This window comes from Apostichopus japonicus, chromosome 11, assembly GCF_037975245.1.
Source record: "Apostichopus japonicus isolate 1M-3 chromosome 11, ASM3797524v1, whole genome shotgun sequence".
In the NCBI taxonomy this organism is placed as follows: domain Eukaryota; kingdom Metazoa; phylum Echinodermata; class Holothuroidea; order Aspidochirotida; family Stichopodidae; genus Apostichopus; species Apostichopus japonicus.
Window position 1 is genome coordinate 11,305,873 of NC_092571.1, and position 19,485 is coordinate 11,325,357.

Sequence of the window (19,485 nt, forward strand, 5' to 3'; positions counted from 1 at the left end):
ACTAGAAGTCCGCGATAACCAATGGCATGAAGATGTAAAGTATCAGGAAAAGTGATACCTTCCAACCAACACAAATTAAACTCAATACAAATATTGCTGAACTTCATTCTCTGTGCTCTATTCGTAAACCTACAAATGGCAGATTGTTACAAAGGACTACTAGTCTGACTTCACTACGATGGAAAGAATATAAAACAAGAGGACTAGTATCAAATTAAAAATGAAAAAAAAAACTAGCATTTTATCCTTGGCAAAAGTATAAAGGAATATACTTAGCCTTTTGGCTAAGATCATGTGTAGTATCTGTTCCCTTCGGGAATGGTGATGCACACCTGACGATGATCACACAGTCACAGTCCCGATGCAAGGGGACTGGGGCTGAGAGCGGATCAGTCGTTTGGTAGTTTGGTTTTCGTGCCCATGTTCTTTCCTGGGTGACTTTTTCTTAAAAAGTATACTGGAAGGTGATGATTTGCCGGTTTGTTTTTGACGTAATCTCTACCGGTATAACTCAATTAGTACATGAACGTGTAACGTCATACTGAGTATTTATTGCCAAAACCTTGCGTCTAGTCCCGGGAAGATTCTCCCAGGCGCCCTACATGGGGATCGATTTCAAGGAGACCCTTCACACCCTTTACTTTATTACATCCTGGATGCACGACTGGTTGTCATTGGTGATAATTTTTTATTTTTGTTTTGCAGATGAGGTAAAGTGTCCTCAAATTTTGGATGCTCCTTTTCCTGCTGACAAAGAAGTGCAGAACAGAGTAGGGCTTATTATATGTTTGACGATTGCTGTAACGTTACTTATGGTCTTCATTGGTAAGTTTGCGTTGCTATCGCAAGTCAAGTCACAAGTCATATATACTTTTGCCGCCAGTTTGTAAGTCAAATATGAAAGCAACTTATAAAGTCATGCTATAAGTATAGGCAAATGAACATTTCACTGTCTAAGGCGCAACAAAGTAGGCCTAATTTGTGAAGTAATGTGGCTCCGGTGGATGGCTTGCATCAGTGTAGTTCAGCTGCATTGATATCTAGCAAAAGAAATCATCATGCAAGTGGATTGGACAACAATTGAAATTTATTTTAAACAGACACTTACAAATATGCAACTATGTCATATATATATATATATATATATATATATATATATATATATATATATATATGATTACAAAGTATTCAGAATACATTGACTGCCCACAGCCACTAACTATTATACGTCCTGTGGTCGGGGAGACGGGAACAGTTTTGTTGGGAGGGTGGGGAGGGGCGGTTTGCGTTTTGACTGAAGAGAAACTTGAGAAACTGGTAGGTGCTTAGATGCAAGCTTGGTGCTATTTGTTGTGCATTTTTTTAAATGTCCACGGTTGTACTGTACAATTAAGCTACATGTATGACATGATTTTTTGTAATATCCTGACGGTGGGAGGGGACCAGGGGCACGGGAGTATGCCCTTGATGTTTTAGACCTCCCCTTGTGTGAACATGTATTGTTGATATTGATACAAAATTAACCAATATTGCAGATCACAGAAACTAGTCAATTAAAAACCAAAACAATTCTGCTTACGAAGTATTGTATACTTACAAAGTGGGCAGTTTGTTTAATAATTATGGTACAACTGCACAATATCATTTACTGGGAGCACAGGTGGTGGTGTGAAGTTACCGGAAGCTGCAGTATTGTTAGAGAAAAATATATATGCAAACACATATAGAAGGAGGATTTAATATTACGTTCTTAGTGTTTATCTAAGAGTTCTAGAGGGGGTTCAGGGGGAAGGCCCGGACGATGTAACTTGTTAAAAATATTTCTTGCTGTTTTGTAGCGAGTTTATAGCACAAATACAGATGTTGGATAGAGGAATTCGATTTCTCTGGAATGTATTGCAAATTGGAATGTATAGGGTGAAGCACCATGCTTCTTTTGCACTTTGGTAATATTCTTTCTTCACTACTAATTAATCAGCTAATTACGCCTCCGAATGTACCATTTTGGCGTCTAAAGTTGTATAATTTACACTTCTGCTGGCCAAAGGCCTTCGACAACCTTTTTCATCTCCACGTATAATTTGCATTGGGGGTAGAACTAAACAACGGATGATTGTCACCTGGTGATTTTTTTTTTTTTTTTTAGTTTTTTAAAGTTCCTTTAAAATATGTTGCCAATTAAGTGAATGATTAAGATGTTTGTCGAGTTGTCAAGCTATATGCAACGAACCAACTCAGCAATTTGTCAAACTTTGTCAGAATGTCTTGTTTGCCCAATTAAAACTTGTCAATTTTTCTTTCTTTCATTATAGCGCTCATAGTCATCAGGAAATATTTTGCAAAGTCGAACTGTCGTAGACATGTAAGTATATATGTCCTTGTGTCTTTCAATAAACACATTGTCCATAAAGATTGCTACGGCTTCATTGCATTTTTCTACACATAGTTCTGGGAATTTCAACAGAAGTCGATATTAATTGGCCATGTATTAGCGTTTAGTGCATTTATAACACAATTGTAGGCATCCCTGACAACCCCTTCCTCCTCATGAGATGAGAAATTGACATGTCTTCATTCAGTTTAATTCCAATGTGTGTTTTTCATTAATCAATCAATTAAATGTCAAAATTTTGTAAGAATATTTGCCACTTTGACTAGGAGAATACTTCCAAATTGAGTTTGAGGACAGAACTCTGTTACTGTAGATATAAACAATTATCATTGAGCATATGGAAAGTAATGGAATAGAGAAGGGTGGTAGAAAGGTGAATGATATTGAACTTACATCGTACGAAAAACTCTTTGTAATGATCTCTTAGTAAATTCAAAATCATTCGTGTTTCCTTTCAGATGCAAGCGGTACCAGTGGTACCGACAGGCACGTCTACATCAGCGACCTAAATTATAATAATTAACCATTATAGTTACCAGCTCGTTAGTTGGTCTTATCCTTTTTCTATTCGTTTTATTTGATTACTTAATTATTCATTGCCTTTGTAAGACCTGCCCACTTTCAAAACACAAATCCGTATTTTCCACACTTTAAAACTGTATTTTTCACCCCAAAATTGTATTTTGTTCAAAATAAGGCTAACAACTACTTTATAAACTGTTAATCACTCAGATAAGAAAAGGGGAAATGAGAAAAAATGGCCAATTGTGTTTGTATTAATTTTCACTTTGCAAAATAGGTTAATATGCACAGGTATAGAGAACTTAGTAGGCATGAACCATGTGCTTCTCTAACTGCTGCTGATTCAGTGCAGTTATTGTCGCTTTTTTGCACTTCTCTTTAAGTGATTGACTTACAGCCTATATTCTATGCAAAATTTGGTAAATTTTCACAATGTAAGTGTGTATCATTACTCGTCAAATGTGTTAGATTTACTCATCACCAAACTATACACGTTATGCGAGTTTTTATACTCACTTCTGGCTAAATGTAGTTGATTAGGACACGACATATATTAGCGAAGTAAAGAGAGGGTATTACGTTTATCACTTTATTCTACATCAGTTGCAAACCAAATCAGGAACAAACAAAACAAATATCAAACAACCTTTTTGCGGTATATGAGATTTTTACTGTGAGATGGAGATGGAGAGAAATAACAAACATGTTTGTTGGCCTGAAAAACTTGCAATACATGATGCAATGGCTGATACTTACCAGACGATAAGAACGTTATAAAATACAGAGCAAACGGTTTTCCTAAGTGACTGCTAAGTAAGGATAACTGATTGTAATTCCCATATACACACCATCAGAAGTCGCATTTGCCATATATATACATATTTGAGCCTTGATTATAATATATATAGTATATTACACCATGGAGCTAAAACAGACCCATGATGACACAAACTCATGCACACATAACGTATCAAAGTCAAAATGTTATTTTGAAAAGTGCATTTTTAACAAGGTTTTTTTTTTATGAATAACAACAAGGCATCTTAGTATAAAATAAAACACAGAAAGCAAAAAAAAAAATCAACACTACTGATAAAACCATTTCTCAGTAAAATAATAAAGAAAATAAATAAACTTCTCTAAATCTGAATAGAAGTTTCTGTTAACTAACCTAACAGAATTCCTATTATCAGCCAGGTAGATTTGGGATGTTTATAAGGTAGATCAAATTTCGTTCTTTGTCTTGTAAGTACTGCTACTAGAATAACTCGTCTTCATTCAAAAGGCCTCCATAATGTCAAATCAATCCAAAAATTTTTACAAGAAAAAAGCATGACACAAATAACATGTCATATGCAAACCAAATGTGTCTGTTTAAAAAACAACAAAGAGTAATCGCTTCCGCTAAAAAAAAAGATGCATCAAACAATGCATCAAACACAAGAATGGAGCACATACTGAAAGATGAAGGCCTTTGGCTTAGAGGATTTCCTTCTTTTATGAGATCATATAATAACTTAAGAATGTCCCACTTATTTTGAAGATAAGAGTCTGCATCATGATATGCTGCCTTGACCACAAATATATCATGATATCACTGTAAAGTGTCTGTGATTATATAATCACTCTGCAATGGTCGCCTGTCTACACATTAGCCAGCACTGCTCATTGCATAGACACTGATAAAATGCTTCATCGAGTCTACAGCATAGTTCTAGAAAGTTTTATGTGGAGGTATAACGTGTAAGCAGGTTATAGTTGGTGCCAATACAGCAGAGCGTTTAGTTAGTGCGTTATCCTTGCCAAAATATTTCTCATTTTCTGTATAGATTAAAAATTTGGTATTTGAGAAGTACAGTTTGATGAAAACATAGCAGTCTTTACCGTAAGACTCTTACTGTAAGGAATTCACATGTCAATGGCTGATGATTCAAAAGGGAAAGGAAGCAAGTTGTTCCACCTCAATGAACTATTAGTAACCAATCATAAAACATGGCCCAACATCTCAGGAATATTCACATTAAAGTATCATCATTTTAGGTTCTCAAAACATTTCCAAAATGAGAAAGGTAGGTTGATATGACATGATTACCAGCTTTTTTGAAAAGGGTAAAATAAGAAATTTCTTATGTCAAGTCAAATGACCTTCAATAATTCCTGACATAAATGAAAGGGATTGGCTAACTTATCAAATTGAGTTGCATCCCATGGTCTAGCAGATATCTTGTAAATGTCCTTTAATATTGTCCCAAACGTAAACATGGCCTGTAAATACCAGGATGTATTTTCTTCATACTCAAAAGTGTAAAATTAGCCTACCACTTGTGCACAACACAAATGGTTACTGCAAGTTTTACATGCAGCTTGGATCATGAAAGTGTTGGGACATAAGCACTGAATGATATCTTAAACTAACTTTTAGAAAACTTCTGGAGGTATATAACTTAGATATCATAATGCTTACCAGTGGGAAGTCTCTTGGGTTTCATCAAAACGTTTCTTAAACCTGATAATTTCCCCTAGATACATGGTCTCCCTCAGGATTGTGGTCTGTAAGTTTCAACCCTGCAGCTAAGAACAGCTACCTAGGGCAATGGATATTAATGCTTACCAGAATATTCAACATTAGCGTTGCTGGTTATGGCATGAACTCTGTTGATGATCTCGGTTAACTCATCTGTGTATTTCTGTCTCAAAATACCATCTGCTAGCTTTGTGAGGTTGGTAATCATGGTTTCAATGTCAAGTCATGTGATCCTCTTGGATTCTTTTGATATCTGTAACAAATTGTGTAAAATTATGATGTTCAAACAGCACACTAAAGAAACAAGTCAATGCAGGAAATCAATTTGAGAAACAAACCACGATGTAATTTGTTAGTTTCAGTTATACAATGTGAGTAAAATTTATCTCTTGACCTCAAATGCTAATCTACATTTGCACCAAATTCACCAGTAAGCTTGTATAAATCTCCATGAGAGTCTACATCACAAGTTTAAAGCTTGAAAGGTCAGTCAAGCTGTACATTTTGAGTTGAGAGAATCACACAATCAACAACATACTTATGTAGGTAATTACCTTTGCCTTTTTTAAGGAGTCAAAAGAAAAGGATCAATTTCACAACTTTTGGACTCCACTGCAAAGGAAAAGCAAAACACTGAGAAATAGTCTGCAGCACCTTCATCAGCTACTTACCTCAGCTGATGTAAACAGAGCAGGGTTATTGGTCTTTATGTTGGCAATGAGCATCTTGTCTTCTAAAAATAGGTGAACTATTTTCACACAGTCCTGATGCTTCTTCTTCATTTCTTGCACAATCCATCTGTGTGATACATTAATATTTAAGCACTTTGATGTTAATCCCTATATCAATTCACAATGTGTGATATGCATCCTGACATGCTTTAATAGGGAAGGGAGTGGGAATTTTTAACAGCAGTGGAAAATGGCGGATCACTTGGTAACACAGACGATTGAATTAATGTACTCATAAGACAATGATTATCATGTTTAACATGGTGATTTTACTTATGTGTTTTGATTAACAGAGCATTAGTTAACACAAAATTTGGAAGAACTTATTAGTGATAAAAGGAAGAAATTCCTGGACATTAACAGATGGCAGCTCAAACTTTAGGGGACCTGAGAAAATAAGACAATGATCATGCACATACAAGAACGGGACTAAGTAGAAATGAAAAGCGTGTTTCCTAATTGCGATATTTAATACTCTTATTTTATTCTAACATGATCCCCTCAAAGTATAACTGCGAATCTTTTGAAAGTACAGAACCCCAGATAAGTAGCCTAGTTTTTTTTATATTCAAATTTAGAAGCAAGACTAGTGAACTTTACACAAGCTAGTACAGGTACATTTTTGAAACTGAAAGCAATTCTAAAATCTTCTGTTGGAAGTGTACCTCTCTGTTAACATTTCCAAATGATTAAACATGAAATATTGGAGTGTTTCTGCAACTATATTAAAGACAATGGTATGATTGTGTATTTAAGAAATGATGAATCAAATCTTACTTTTCATGCATCTCCATGCTCTTCCATCCTCCCTAATGGGTATGTTACTTGGACATGCAACTGCATGGCCTCCAGGTGATCTTTGCACTTTTTTTCTTGATGGTGGATTAGGTATATGTCTCCTTTCGTTTCTGAATTTATCTGCAAGCTTTGTTTTCCAGTAGTCTTATTACAGAGAAGAAAATCAACTCTAGTTTAAAGTGACAATCTGAAAATGCATTCTCAATCGGCTCCACAGGGTTCAATTTTCTTGGATATTTTCATATTTTTCATATTCATATTCATATTCATATTCATATTCATATTCATATTCATATTTTTCATAATTTTCAAAATTTTCATAATTAATTTGATAATATGCTTGATGCAACATTTAATAAATATAGTGAGAAGAACCAATTAAAACTCCTTTCTGATTTTTATGGTAAACCAGGTTCGTTTATGAAGCTTCTCTCTCTCTATTGTAATCATAATCTCTTTTATTCAGCAAGTTTGGAGGCCACCGCAATATCAAAGACCCAACATCTGTATTATCCACGAGTCTATATCGTTTGTCCGACATCCACACGCGTAATGTATAGTGATACGTTAGGAGATGAAATCTAAGAAATTCATGCCGAGATAGACAACCCCTGTCTACTATACATGATGTGCCTCCCTTACCTTTTTCCTCTTTCTTCTGGCAAGACGTCTCGATCTTTTTTTATTAGTAGCGTCCTCTCTTTGTTTGCCAAACTGCCTTTCTATGCTTTGATTGGCTTCTATTGTGACGTCTGTGTTCTCTTTCTTGCTTTGATTGTCTGTTACATTGGTATCTTTGGGTTCAAAGATGTTCAGTGCTTTCTTAATTTCGTCTTCGATCTTATTGCACAATCGTTCTTCCTCGGTAGTGCACTTCAACTCAGTTTCGATGTCAACCTCTTCGTGAGAAGTCGTTTCAACCTCGGTGATAAACTTCAACTCAGTTTCGGTGTCAGCCACTTCGTTGGTAGTCGTTTCAACATTGGTGGGGGATTTTAACTTAGTTTCGATGTCAACCTCTTCGTGAGCAGTCGTTTGAACCTCGGTGATAAACTTCAACTCAGTTTCGGTGTCAACCACTTCGTTGGTAGTCGTTTCAACGTCGGTAGTGCACTTCAACTCGGTTTCGATGTCAACCACTTCGTTGGTAGTCATTTCAACCTCGGATGTGCACTTCAACTCAGTTTCGGTGTCAACCACTTCGTTGGTAGTCGTTTCAACCTCGGTAGTGCACTTCAACTCGGTTTCGGTGTCAACCTCTTCGTTGGTAGTCGTTTCAACCTCGGTTGTAAACTTCAATTCAGTTTCGGTGTCAACGTTTTCGTAGGTAGTCGTTTCAACCTCGGTAGTGCACTTCATCTCGGTTTCGATGTCAACCACTTCGTAGGTAGTCGTTTCAACCTCGTTAGTGCACTTCAACTCGTTCTCGGTGTCAACCTTTTCGCTGGTAGTCGTTTCAACCTCGGTAGCACACTTCAACTCAGTTTCGGTGTCAACCACTTCGTTAGTAGTCGTTTCAACGTCGGTAGTGCACTTCAACTCAGTTTCGGTGTCAACCACTTCGTTAGTAGTCGTTTCAACCTCGGATGTGCACTTCAGCTCAGTTTCGGTGTCAACCACTTCGTTGGTAGTCGTTTCAACCTCGGTAGTGCACTTCAACTCGGTTTCGATGTCAACCACTTCGTAGGTAGTCGTTTCAACCTCGTTAGTGCACTTCAACTCGTTCTCGGTGTCAACCTTTTCGCTGGTAGTCGATTCAACCTCGATAGTGCACTTCAACTCGGTTTCGGTGTCAACCACTTCGTTGGTGGTCGTTTCAACCTCGGTATTGCACTTCAACTCGGTTTCAATGTCTACAGTTGTTTCGGCTTCCTTTAAAGACTTTGCTGCCCTCTTTCTTTCCTGGTGAGTAAAACACATTGTCAAAATAAATCCAATAAACTTCTTCTAAAGGCCCACAGCCAACTGCTTACTGATACAACCTATGAACATAAGTTATCCAAAGTAATGTTTCTTGGAATGTTTCATCGACATTTCCTAAAATATACTAAATGTAAACATAATTACTTTGACAATATGCTTGATTAAACATTTAGTTAATATAGTGAGAAGAACCAATTTCAACTCCTTTCTGATTATTATGGTAAACAAGGCTCGTTTATGAAGCTTCTCTCTCTCTATTGTAATCATAATCTCTTTTATTCAGCAAATTTGGAGGCCACAGAAATATCAACGACCCAACATCTGTATTATCTAAGAGTCTATATCGTTTGTCCGACATCCACACGCGTAATGCATAGTGATACGTTAGGAAATGAAATCTAAGAAATTCATACCGACATAGACGACCCCTATCTAGTATACAAGATATGCCTTTCTCACCTTTTGCCTCTTTCTTCTAGCAAGACGTCTCGATCTCTTTTTATTAGTAGCTTCCTCTCTTTGTTCGCCAAACTGCCTTTCTATGCTTTGATTGGCTGATATTGTGACGTCTGTGTTCTCTTTCTTGCTTTGATTGGCTGTTACATTAGTATCTTTGGATTCAAAGATGTTCAGTGCTTTCTTTATTTCGTCTTCGATCTTATTGCACAATCGTTCTTCCTCACCGACATTTCCGTCAACTTTCTGTTATCAACATGCATGGAAAACAATTTTACACATCAGCTTACAGTCACTTACGTTCAGGATTGACTGGGGTTCTGGCTATCATGTCTTGGCTTCAAATAATTTACAAGCGACTCCTCCCTAGCTCCGCCTATCCCCAGTCTCCCCCTCCTTCTCTTTCTCTCTACAAACACACCCACACACAGGATGGGCAACCTCTAGGTACCCCAAAACGACAACAATTTTAAAATAAAAGCACAACCGTTTCAAGGATCTTACAGACAAACATTGATGCTAGATTACATTTTCTCAATATATTCATTAGATGTTTCATCAAGCATATTGTCAAATTAATTATGCTTACATTTAGTTTATTTGGGAAATGTCGATTAAACATTCCAAGGCAATATTACTTTGGATAACTTATGTTTATAGGTTGTATCAGTAAGCAGTTGGCTGTGGGCCTTTAGACGCAGTTGAATAGATTTATTTTGACAATATGGATGCGTCTGTATTTTGGATGTCTGCATGATGCGGGAGAGTAACGGTCAAGTTGATGGTCTCGAGATGGTCAGCAAATAGAGCTCTCACCTGTTTATTTCTGAATTTCTTGGTATTATTCAGATTTTTCTTGTAAACCACTGGAACCTGCCACTGGAGTTGTTGCGGTAGTGCTGGTGTAACTCCTATTCGATATCTCCGAGGTTTGCGTGATTGATTCTGGATCAAGAAAGAACACGAGAAAACGTATATTTCCTAAGGGAAACTAAACCACTTGATTTCTACAAAATATTGATATTTTCTACCGATAGGATATTCTTAAAGTATACTACTTGGTCTAGAAGAGTTCATTGCTTGTACCGTTACCATGTAAGGAGATGTGAAGAATTCTCGCCGTTTTGTTTCCTGATATTTCGTTGTTCTGGCTTTCTGTTGATGACCCATTTTCCTTGTTTCTTTATTTTCCTTGTCCGTTTGTTGTTTATTTGTTATATTTCCTGGTGTCTTCTTTTTGAAATAGGTTCGGTTACGTGTTCCACCTCCAATCTTAGGTGTTTGAACCTGTTTTGAAGTAATTAAAATGGGTAAAGCACATAACCATGTAATATCTTAATGATTAAAGAAAACATTGTAACAATATTTCTTTAAATGAATAATTCAACTGTAATTATATCTGTATATTTATATGACAAGATTTACAGAAAGTAGAAGCAATGGATTGGCTTTAATATCCGCTGATGAGTTTACCTCGGTGTTGTTAACGACCTCTTCGGCAGTAGTTGTAGCCTTCATGGTTGATATAACCAAGATGTCGGCATCAATCCACGCTTTGACAGTCGCTTCAACTTTGGTTGTAGATTTAAACTCGGATTCGGTATCAACCTCTTCGTTGGTAGTCGTTTCAACCTCGGCAGTGCACTTCAACTCGGTTTCGGTGTCAACCACTTCGTTGGTAGTCGTTTCAACTTCGGTAGTGCACTTCAACTCGGTTTCGGTGTCAACCTCTTCGCAGGTAATCGTTTCAACCTCGGTAGTGCTTTTCAACTCGGTTTCGATGTCAACCACTTCGTTGGTAGTCGTTTCAACCTCGGTAGCACACTTCAACTCAGTTTCGGTGTCAACCACTTCGTTGGTAGTCGTTTCAACGTCGGTAGTGCACTTCAACTCAGTTTCGGTGTCAACCACTTCGTTGGTGGTCGTTTCAACCTCGGTATTGCACTTCAACTCGGTTTCAATGTCTACAGTTGTTTCGGCTTCCTTTAAAGACTTTGCTGCCCTCTTTCTTTCCTGGTGAGTAAAACACATTGTCAAAATAAATCCAATAAACTTCTTCTAAAGGCCCACAGCCAACTGCTTACTGATACAACCTATGAACATAAGTTATCCAAAGTAATGTTTCTTGGAATGTTTCATCGACATTTCCTAAAATATACTAAATGTAAACATAATTACTTTGACAATATGCTTGATTAAACATTTAGTTAATATAGTGAGAAGAACCAATTTCAACTCCTTTCTGATTATTATGGTAAACAAGGCTCGTTTATGAAGCTTCTCTCTCTCTGTTGTAATCATAATCTCTTTTATTCAGCAAATTTGGAGGCCACAGAAATATCAACGACCCAACATCTGTATTATCTAAGAGTCTATATCGTTTGTCCGACATCCACACGCGTAATGCATAGTGATACGTTAGGAAATGAAATCTAAGAAATTCATACCGACATAGACGACCCCTATCTAGTATACAAGATATGCCTTTCTCACCTTTTGCCTCTTTCTTCTAGCAAGACGTCTCGATCTCTTTTTATTAGTAGCTTCCTCTCTTTGTTCGCCAAACTGCCTTTCTATGCTTTGATTGGCTGATATTGTGACGTCTGTGTTCTCTTTCTTGCTTTGATTGGCTGTTACATTAGTATCTTTGGATTCAAAGATGTTCAGTGCTTTCTTTATTTCGTCTTCGATCTTATTGCACAATCGTTCTTCCTCACCGACATTTCCGTCAACTTTCTGTTATCAACATGCATGGAAAACAATTTTACACATCAGCTTACAGTCACTTACGTTCAGGATTGACTGGGGTTCTGGCTATCATGTCTTGGCTTCAAATAATTTACAAGCGACTCCTCCCTAGCTCCGCCTATCCCCAGTCTCCCCCTCCTTCTCTTTCTCTCTACAAACACACCCACACACAGGATGGGCAACCTCTAGGTACCCCAAAACGACAACAATTTTAAAATAAAAGCACAACCGTTTCAAGGATCTTACAGACAAACATTGATGCTAGATTACATTTTCTCAATATATTCATTAGATGTTTCATCAAGCATATTGTCAAATTAATTATGCTTACATTTAGTTTATTTGGGAAATGTCGATTAAACATTCCAAGGCAATATTACTTTGGATAACTTATGTTTATAGGTTGTATCAGTAAGCAGTTGGCTGTGGGCCTTTAGACGCAGTTGAATAGATTTATTTTGACAATATGGATGCGTCTGTATTTTGGATGTCTGCATGATGCGGGAGAGTAACGGTCAAGTTGATGGTCTCGAGATGGTCAGCAAATAGAGCTCTCACCTGTTTATTTCTGAATTTCTTGGTATTATTCAGATTTTTCTTGTAAACCACTGGAACCTGCCACTGGAGTTGTTGCGGTAGTGCTGGTGTAACTCCTATTCGATATCTCCGAGGTTTGCGTGATTGATTCTGGATCAAGAAAGAACACGAGAAAACGTATATTTCCTAAGGGAAACTAAACCACTTGATTTCTACAAAATATTGATATTTTCTACCGATAGGATATTCTTAAAGTATACTACTTGGTCTAGAAGAGTTCATTGCTTGTACCGTTACCATGTAAGGAGATGTGAAGAATTCTCGCCGTTTTGTTTCCTGATATTTCGTTGTTCTGGCTTTCTGTTGATGACCCATTTTCCTTGTTTCTTTATTTTCCTTGTCCGTTTGTTGTTTATTTGTTATATTTCCTGGTGTCTTCTTTTTGAAATAGGTTCGGTTACGTGTTCCACCTCCAATCTTAGGTGTTTGAACCTGTTTTGAAGTAATTAAAATGGGTAAAGCACATAACCATGTAATATCTTAATGATTAAAGAAAACATTGTAACAATATTTCTTTAAATGAATAATTCAACTGTAATTATATCTGTATATTTATATGACAAGATTTACAGAAAGTAGAAGCAATGGATTGGCTTTAATATCCGCTGAGGAGTTTACCTCGGTGTTGTTAACGACCTCTTCGGCAGTAGTTGTAGCCTTCATGGTTGATATAACCAAGATGTCGGCATCAATCCACGCTTTGACAGTCGCTTCAACTTTGGTTGTGGATTTAAACTCGGATTCGGTATCAATCTCTTCTTTGGTAGTCGTTTCAACCTCGGCAGTGCACTTCAACTCGGTTTCGGTGTCAACCACTTCGTTGGTAGTCGTTTCAACTTCGGTAGCGCACTTCAACTCGGTTTCGGTGTCAACCACTTCGTTGGTAGTCGTTTCAACCTCGGCAGTGCACTTCAACTCGGTTTCGATGACAACCTCTTCGTTGGAAGTCGTTTCAACATCGGTAGCGCACTTCAACTCGGTTTCAGTATCAACCACTTCGTTGGTAGTCGTTTCAACCTCGGCAGTGCACTTCGACTCGGATTCGGTGTCAACCACTTCGTTGGTAGTCGTTTCAACCTCGGTAGCGCACTTCAACTCGGTTTCGGTGTCAACCTCTTCGTTGGTAGTCGTTTCAACTTCGGATGTGCACTTCAACTCAGTTTCGGTGTCAACCTCTTCGTGAGTAGTCGTTTCAACCTCAGTGATAAACTTCAACTCAGTTTCGGTGTCAGCCACATCGTTGGTAGTCGTTTCAACAATCGTAGCGCACTTCAACTCGGTTTCGGTGCCAACCTCTTCGTAGGTAGTTGTTTCAACCTCGGTAGTGCACTTCAATTCGGTTTTGGTGTCAACCACTTCGTTGGTAGTCGTTTCAACCTCGGTAGTGCTTTTCAACTCGGTTTCGGTGTCAACCACTTCGTTGGTAATCGCTTCAACCTCGGTAGCGCACTTCAACTCGGTTTCGGTGTCAACCACCTCTTTGGTTGTCGTTTCAACCTCGGTAGTGCACTTCAACTGGGTTTCGGTGTCAACCTCTTCGTTGGTAGTCGTTTCAACCTTGGATGTGCACTTCAACTCGGTTTCGATGACAACCTCTTCGTTGGAAGTCGTTTCAACCTCGGTAGCGCACTTCAACTCGGTTTCGGTGTCAACCACTTCGATGGTAATCGCTTCAACCTCGGTAGCGCACTTCAACTCGGTTTCGGTGTCAACCACTTCGTTGGTTGTCGTTTCAACCTCGGCAGTGCAATTCAACTCGGTTTCGGTGTCAACCTCTTCGTTGGTAGTCGTTTCAACCTCGGTAGCGCACTTCAACTCGGTTTCGGTGTCAACCTCTTCGTTGGTAGTCGTTTCAACCTCGGTAGGGCACTTCAACTCGGTTTCGGTTTCAACTACTTCGTTGGTTGACGTTTCAATCTCGGTAGCGCACTTTAAATCGGTTTCGGTGTCATCCTCTTCGTTGGTAGTCGTTTCAACCTCGGTAGGGCACTTCAACTGGGTTTCAATGTCTGCAACTGCAATTGTCTCAACCTCCGCGTTAGTGTGAACATTCGTGGTTTTCTCTACCGCTGTAGTAAAATCTGCTACGATGGTCTCGTCATTCTTGGAGGTCCCGATGACTTTATGAATATTTTCTCCAAACACCATCAAGTCAGCAGCTGTCATATGAACAAGAAATAGTAGCTTTTGTGTCTTAAAATAATATACACTTAGGTTAAAATTAGTGAACTGTTTGATAGTTAAATGCATGAAGGGATCCGGAGGAAAGCGCATCAAATGCACATACATACAAACAAATAATCACAAACATATTAGATATCACCTAATATATTCTTATTTGATTAATTGCTCAATATGATTAACAGACATGGAAGAGTGAAATTATCACTAAATAGCTTCAATTTTATACTGTTATTTATCAACCGAAACCTTATACCAGCGAACTTTATATTCATTACAAGGCCCGTACGGGGCGTCCCCCCCCCCCCCGACACCCACACTCCCCAAGAAAATACATCTCTCCATTTTCGCTTTAATTTTAAATTTACTTTGGGTAAAATAATTCCGTTTTTTTCAGCAGTTTATAAGCTGGAGGTAGTGGCAGGCGAGTTCAATTTATCTTGCACTATTGTCAAAACCGTATAAAAATTAGAATTATGTAATGGTTGGAATGTTTTTAATGTGAAGGAATATTTGGATTTTTCGACTTTTGTCTTAAGTTTCTTCGAAAAATGACAATGTTAGCGCACCTTTCGTTTCTCCAAGATGTTTCTTATCAAGGCCAGATTTCTTGCAAAAAGATCGCGATTTCTGCTTCATCCCAGCCTGTAAACGTTGGGCATTTTTTCGAGCCTCAATTTCAGCAAGATATCGTTTGCAGAGTCTCGCAGCCCGATCCCTAGATCGTCTCGTCATTATCCGCTGTCTTGCATTTTGTTTACCTGGACGAAGGGTACCTGAAACATATAAGCCTCTGTACTTAAATAACATACATCCATGTTTAGGCATGCGGTATAGTCAAGAAGATTTCAAGACCCAGGTGAGCACATGGTCGGAAACATTTGTAAATAGTTGCCCTTATGTTTTCTTCAGTGTCCTTTTGTTTTTATTCATTGAAATCAACATTCAATTCTAAACAAATCGTCCAACCATGTTTTTTTCAAAGTACAATACACTTTGAACGTATAAGAAAGGCGCAGCTTTTATCCTCATCACTTATGGATTATTTATTAACCTAGCTATATACGACAAAGTTTGGATATTTTTTCTATACTGTAGTGTCATATTCCTCTCCCAAGAGCACTCCTATTGTCAGTACGAGCAGTATGAATATCATGTTTCTATCATATCAAGGTTAGAAACTGTTTGTACTGTCAATACCAGTGCTTTGAAGCACGACATTTGAATTCAGTTTAGACAGGTATGAGCATTAGGCAATTATCCCAACTGGCTGTATATACTGTACTGTAAAAACTAATTTCTTACTTGTATGAGATTTAAGATATCTTTTTTAATCCGTACTATGTCATGTAAAACGCAACGCAAGAACGTTCAGGAACACAGGGATTGCGCCACCTATGGCCATATTGTAACCGGCACACCTCTGAGATCTGGCGCCTAATATAAGTCTTGAAAATGAACTACATAATCTTACCTTCTCGACGTTTCCAAGGCAATATCCCAAATATCCAAATTAATATGAAAGCAACGACGAAAATGACGTCTTCAGCAGCCATTTAATAATCACCGTGTAAATTATTTTCTTTAAATAGTTCGCTATACGTGCACAATAAGTAAACGTATCAGTAAGTATGATGTGTATGTGTTTACTGTACTGTATATGTATCCTTACAATTTCGTTGTACAGTGATACGTCCTCTGTGACGTACCTACTTTAGAAACACTTGATTGGTCCAAAGTAGAACGCACAGACTGATCCCTTCCAGATGTTTCTTAGCCCTCTGTGACGTAGTGCGAAACGTAAGATCGAGTCAACAGTTGCTATTGGCTATTCTTTTTATTAGCACGTATCGGGCAGAATGGCAACATAACGAGGACGCGCTCGTCGTCAACTCCAAATATATTGTATGGCGTCGTATGCTCTAGTATACTAACTTGTGTACTTCTCACACACACAAAAATAGAAATATGAAGCCAGAGCACGCACCCGCCGGCACGCGCATGCTTTTAATAACATGGCTTTATACTGTGCGTTCGTATACACTTAATGATGATACAAACTAGCGCATATACGCGCGTTTATTTGTTTGCTTTGCTGATAGTTTAAATTTCTTGAAACTGCCTTGTCGTGTGTCAAAGATCGCGATCAAAACTAAATGTGAAGAAAGAAATTATGAAAATCCTACCAAATATCACAATTAATTTGCAGAAGAAAGTATGGCGTATTTCGTAAATATGTTTATGAAAAAGTACAAAAGCAGGCGCGTATTCAGGGGCGTTGAAGCGGCCCCCCCCCCCGGGTAAATGTCAAAACAAAAGGACAGAAGGGTTTCACTTTCATTAAGAAGTCAAGTATCTAATTGCGCCGAGGCGTCGTACAAGAGACTCTGGCTGAAGAGCGCGTGATTCGCCAACGTGGCCACGCATCAAAAGCTTTGAGTATCGAATGAGCATGTGCGAATTTAGTTTACGCCAAACAATTAATGTGCCTGGCAACCGCACGCTTCAGATATTCAAATAGACCTACAATTTTTTTGTATGATGAAGAAAGAATGAAACATTTCTTATACAATATATATATATATATATATATATATATATATATATATATATATATATATATATATTGAAAACGTAATGAGTTGGAAAATCCAGAACAGTGAAAAAAAAACTTCCGGCCTCCACCGGGATTCGAACCCAGGCCACTCGCTTAGTATGCCGTTACCCTAGTAACCACTAGGCTATGAACGCTGATTGTATGTCCAGAGGTTCGAAACCGGTAAGGAAGGTCGTAATCCCACTGTAGGTTACAAGTTGTCACCTGCATCGTAAAAATTGAATAAGAATCATATCCGAATATCCCAATTTATTTGCAAAACATGTCGACTACTTTATCTCAAAATTTCCACTGCAGTGTGATTTTTTTCTTTCGTCATAAGGGATGGGCTGCTGTTCATGAACTATTGCATGAACCTTTCCTGACAAGTAGCCTATATTGCATAATATAATCACTTGGGTGAAGGTCTCCCTTACCGAAATTCAAGATCTTGGCCGGATATAAAAATCCAGATCTGGCCCAGATCTGGAATTTTAATCTGGGCTAGATCTGCTCCAGATCTGGAATTTATATCTTGCCAGATAAAAAAATTGGGCAAATATAACTTGATATAAAATAAACTTTTTATGGCCAATATAAAAAAAAAAAAAGATCTGGCTAAATGTTTTGCCATCCATATCTGGGCCAGATACAACTTTATCTGGTTGATATATTAAAAAAAAAAAACCAGATAATCCAGTTATATCTGGTTCTACATGGCCATATAAATCTTTATCTGTAATGTGGAATAACTGTATGTAAGCGGGTTATGTCGATCAAATAGGAAATCAGTGGCCAAAACTGGATTAGAATTGAGAGTAACTTTCCAGCGTGATCATCTGTACTGGGTATGGAGACCCATACAGAGAGCAAGACACGCAAAATAGAAACACAGTACTCAACTGGATTGGAATATAGTAGAAATATGTAATGTGCATGCACATTACACATTTTTACTATACTTTAACAAAACCTTTGCAAACTGATATTTAATACATGTATTCGAATTTTGGGCCCAGGTAAATCATATTACTTACTTAAATAAACTGGCATCGCACTGTTTGTACAGTAAATGGCCATTTACACCGCCCAGTCCTCCTAAAAGAGCAGAATATAAGAACGGTCCTCCCCAAATTGTGAATTCTGAACACAAAACGGTAGGGTCTCGTTTAATTTTAGCATTATTTCTTCACTTGTCATTTCATAATGCAAACAGAGACACATTATAAACCATAATAGCGCCACCAATTCTAACTCGATTGGCAGGTTGAAAAATTACTGAAACCAAAGAGTTTTATTTTAGGATTGGAAACAATCGAGGATACTTTTCCATGATTCACGTAAGATGAACTAAAAGCCTCGTTGAAAAGGGTAGCTGGTGCAGTTATTCTGGGCAGGTATGTGTTAAATCCCGAGATCGAATTGCTATAGGCTAAATAGACTGCTGATTAAGTTGTGGTACACTAGTTACCGATCAGTATCAAGTGAAACAATCAAAAGTCTAATCTACAGTCGTGCCTAACCTAGCCTAGGGCCTAAGCTTCGTTCGCATACAGAGTAAAGCTCAAGTAGGCCTAGGCTATGTGTTACAGCATTAGGCTTAGTAGCTGGGGCCTAGATTTGCGACACAGCCAGTAAGTATATACAGGTATAACGTCAGTGTTATTGTTAACTGAAGAGTGCCCAATCAGTGTATCCTAACTGGTAATGTTACTGTAGTGTAAGTCCTAACGTTTTACATAAGATGTAACAACACTCTGCCACTAGGCTAGGGAAGAGTGCCTAGGCTTAGACTAGGCAAAGATGTTCTAGCCTACATCAGATTCATACATGGCAACGTTTTCATACAGTGTATCCAACACAGTATGATTATAAATTATGGGCGTATACAATGTTTGGGTGGCCAGTACATGATTCAGTAATTGAAGCAGTAAAGCTTACAGTAACAGGCCTATAGGCCTAGACTCAAGTGCTAAGTTTTGCTTGGCCTTCTTCAAGTGATACAGTAGGTAGTAGT

The 19,485-nt window shown here is 38.0% G+C and overlaps 3 protein-coding genes across 8 annotated transcripts in view; 2 read left to right on the top strand and 1 right to left on the bottom strand.

The window, feature by feature from the left end:
* LOC139975768 (uncharacterized) overlaps positions 1–7,235 on the top strand; it is a 28,423-nt gene extending 21,188 nt beyond the window's left edge. For all 3 annotated transcript variants that reach the window (XM_071983934.1, XM_071983936.1, XM_071983935.1), the window contains 3 exons: positions 706–825; positions 2,313–2,362; positions 2,851–7,235. In XM_071983934.1, coding sequence (XP_071840035.1) covers positions 706–825; positions 2,313–2,362; positions 2,851–2,901 — 221 coding nt within the window. In that variant the 3' untranslated portion in view covers positions 2,902–7,235. The remainder of the gene's footprint in view (positions 1–705; positions 826–2,312; positions 2,363–2,850) is intronic.
* A 103-nt stretch (positions 7,236–7,338) lies between these two features.
* LOC139976391 (uncharacterized) lies at positions 7,339–17,166 on the bottom strand. The gene is made up of 12 exons (XM_071985096.1): positions 16,347–17,166; positions 15,442–15,648; positions 13,310–14,850; positions 12,929–13,123; positions 12,653–12,781; positions 11,840–12,082; positions 11,219–11,359; positions 10,820–11,170; positions 10,439–10,633; positions 10,163–10,291; positions 9,350–9,592; positions 7,339–8,869 (listed from the first exon to the last, which is right to left on the bottom strand). Exons 1-12 carry the CDS (start codon positions 16,426–16,428, stop codon positions 7,586–7,588), a joined length of 4,740 nt encoding a protein of 1,579 aa, XP_071841197.1. The 5' UTR covers positions 16,429–17,166; the 3' UTR covers positions 7,339–7,585.
* A 1,117-nt stretch (positions 17,167–18,283) lies between these two features.
* LOC139976020 (centrosomal protein of 104 kDa-like) overlaps positions 18,284–19,485 on the top strand; it is a 30,275-nt gene continuing 29,073 nt past the window's right edge. Inside the window, exon 1 of one of the 4 annotated variants that reach the window (XR_011795979.1) lies at positions 18,284–18,865. The gene's annotated coding sequence lies outside the window, so the exon portion shown is untranslated. Of the gene's footprint in view, positions 18,866–18,912; positions 19,103–19,485 lie in introns of those variants that run through there. The other 3 variants (XM_071984401.1, XM_071984403.1, XM_071984402.1) reach the window with 3 other exon arrangements.

Excerpts from the sequence above, each read along its gene's own strand:
- LOC139976391 (XM_071985096.1), bottom strand. The coding sequence starts at position 16,428 with ATGGCTGCTGAAGACGTCATTTTCGTCGTTGCTTTCATATTAATTTGG. Across the intron at positions 13,124-13,309 it reads AGGTCGTTAACAACACCGAG|GTTCAAACACCTAAGATTGG; the intron begins GTAAACTCCTCA and ends ACTTCAAAACAG. Across the intron at positions 9,593-10,162 it reads AGAAATTCAGAAATAAACAG|AAAGTTGACGGAAATGTCGG; the intron begins GTGAGAGCTCTA and ends TGTTGATAACAG.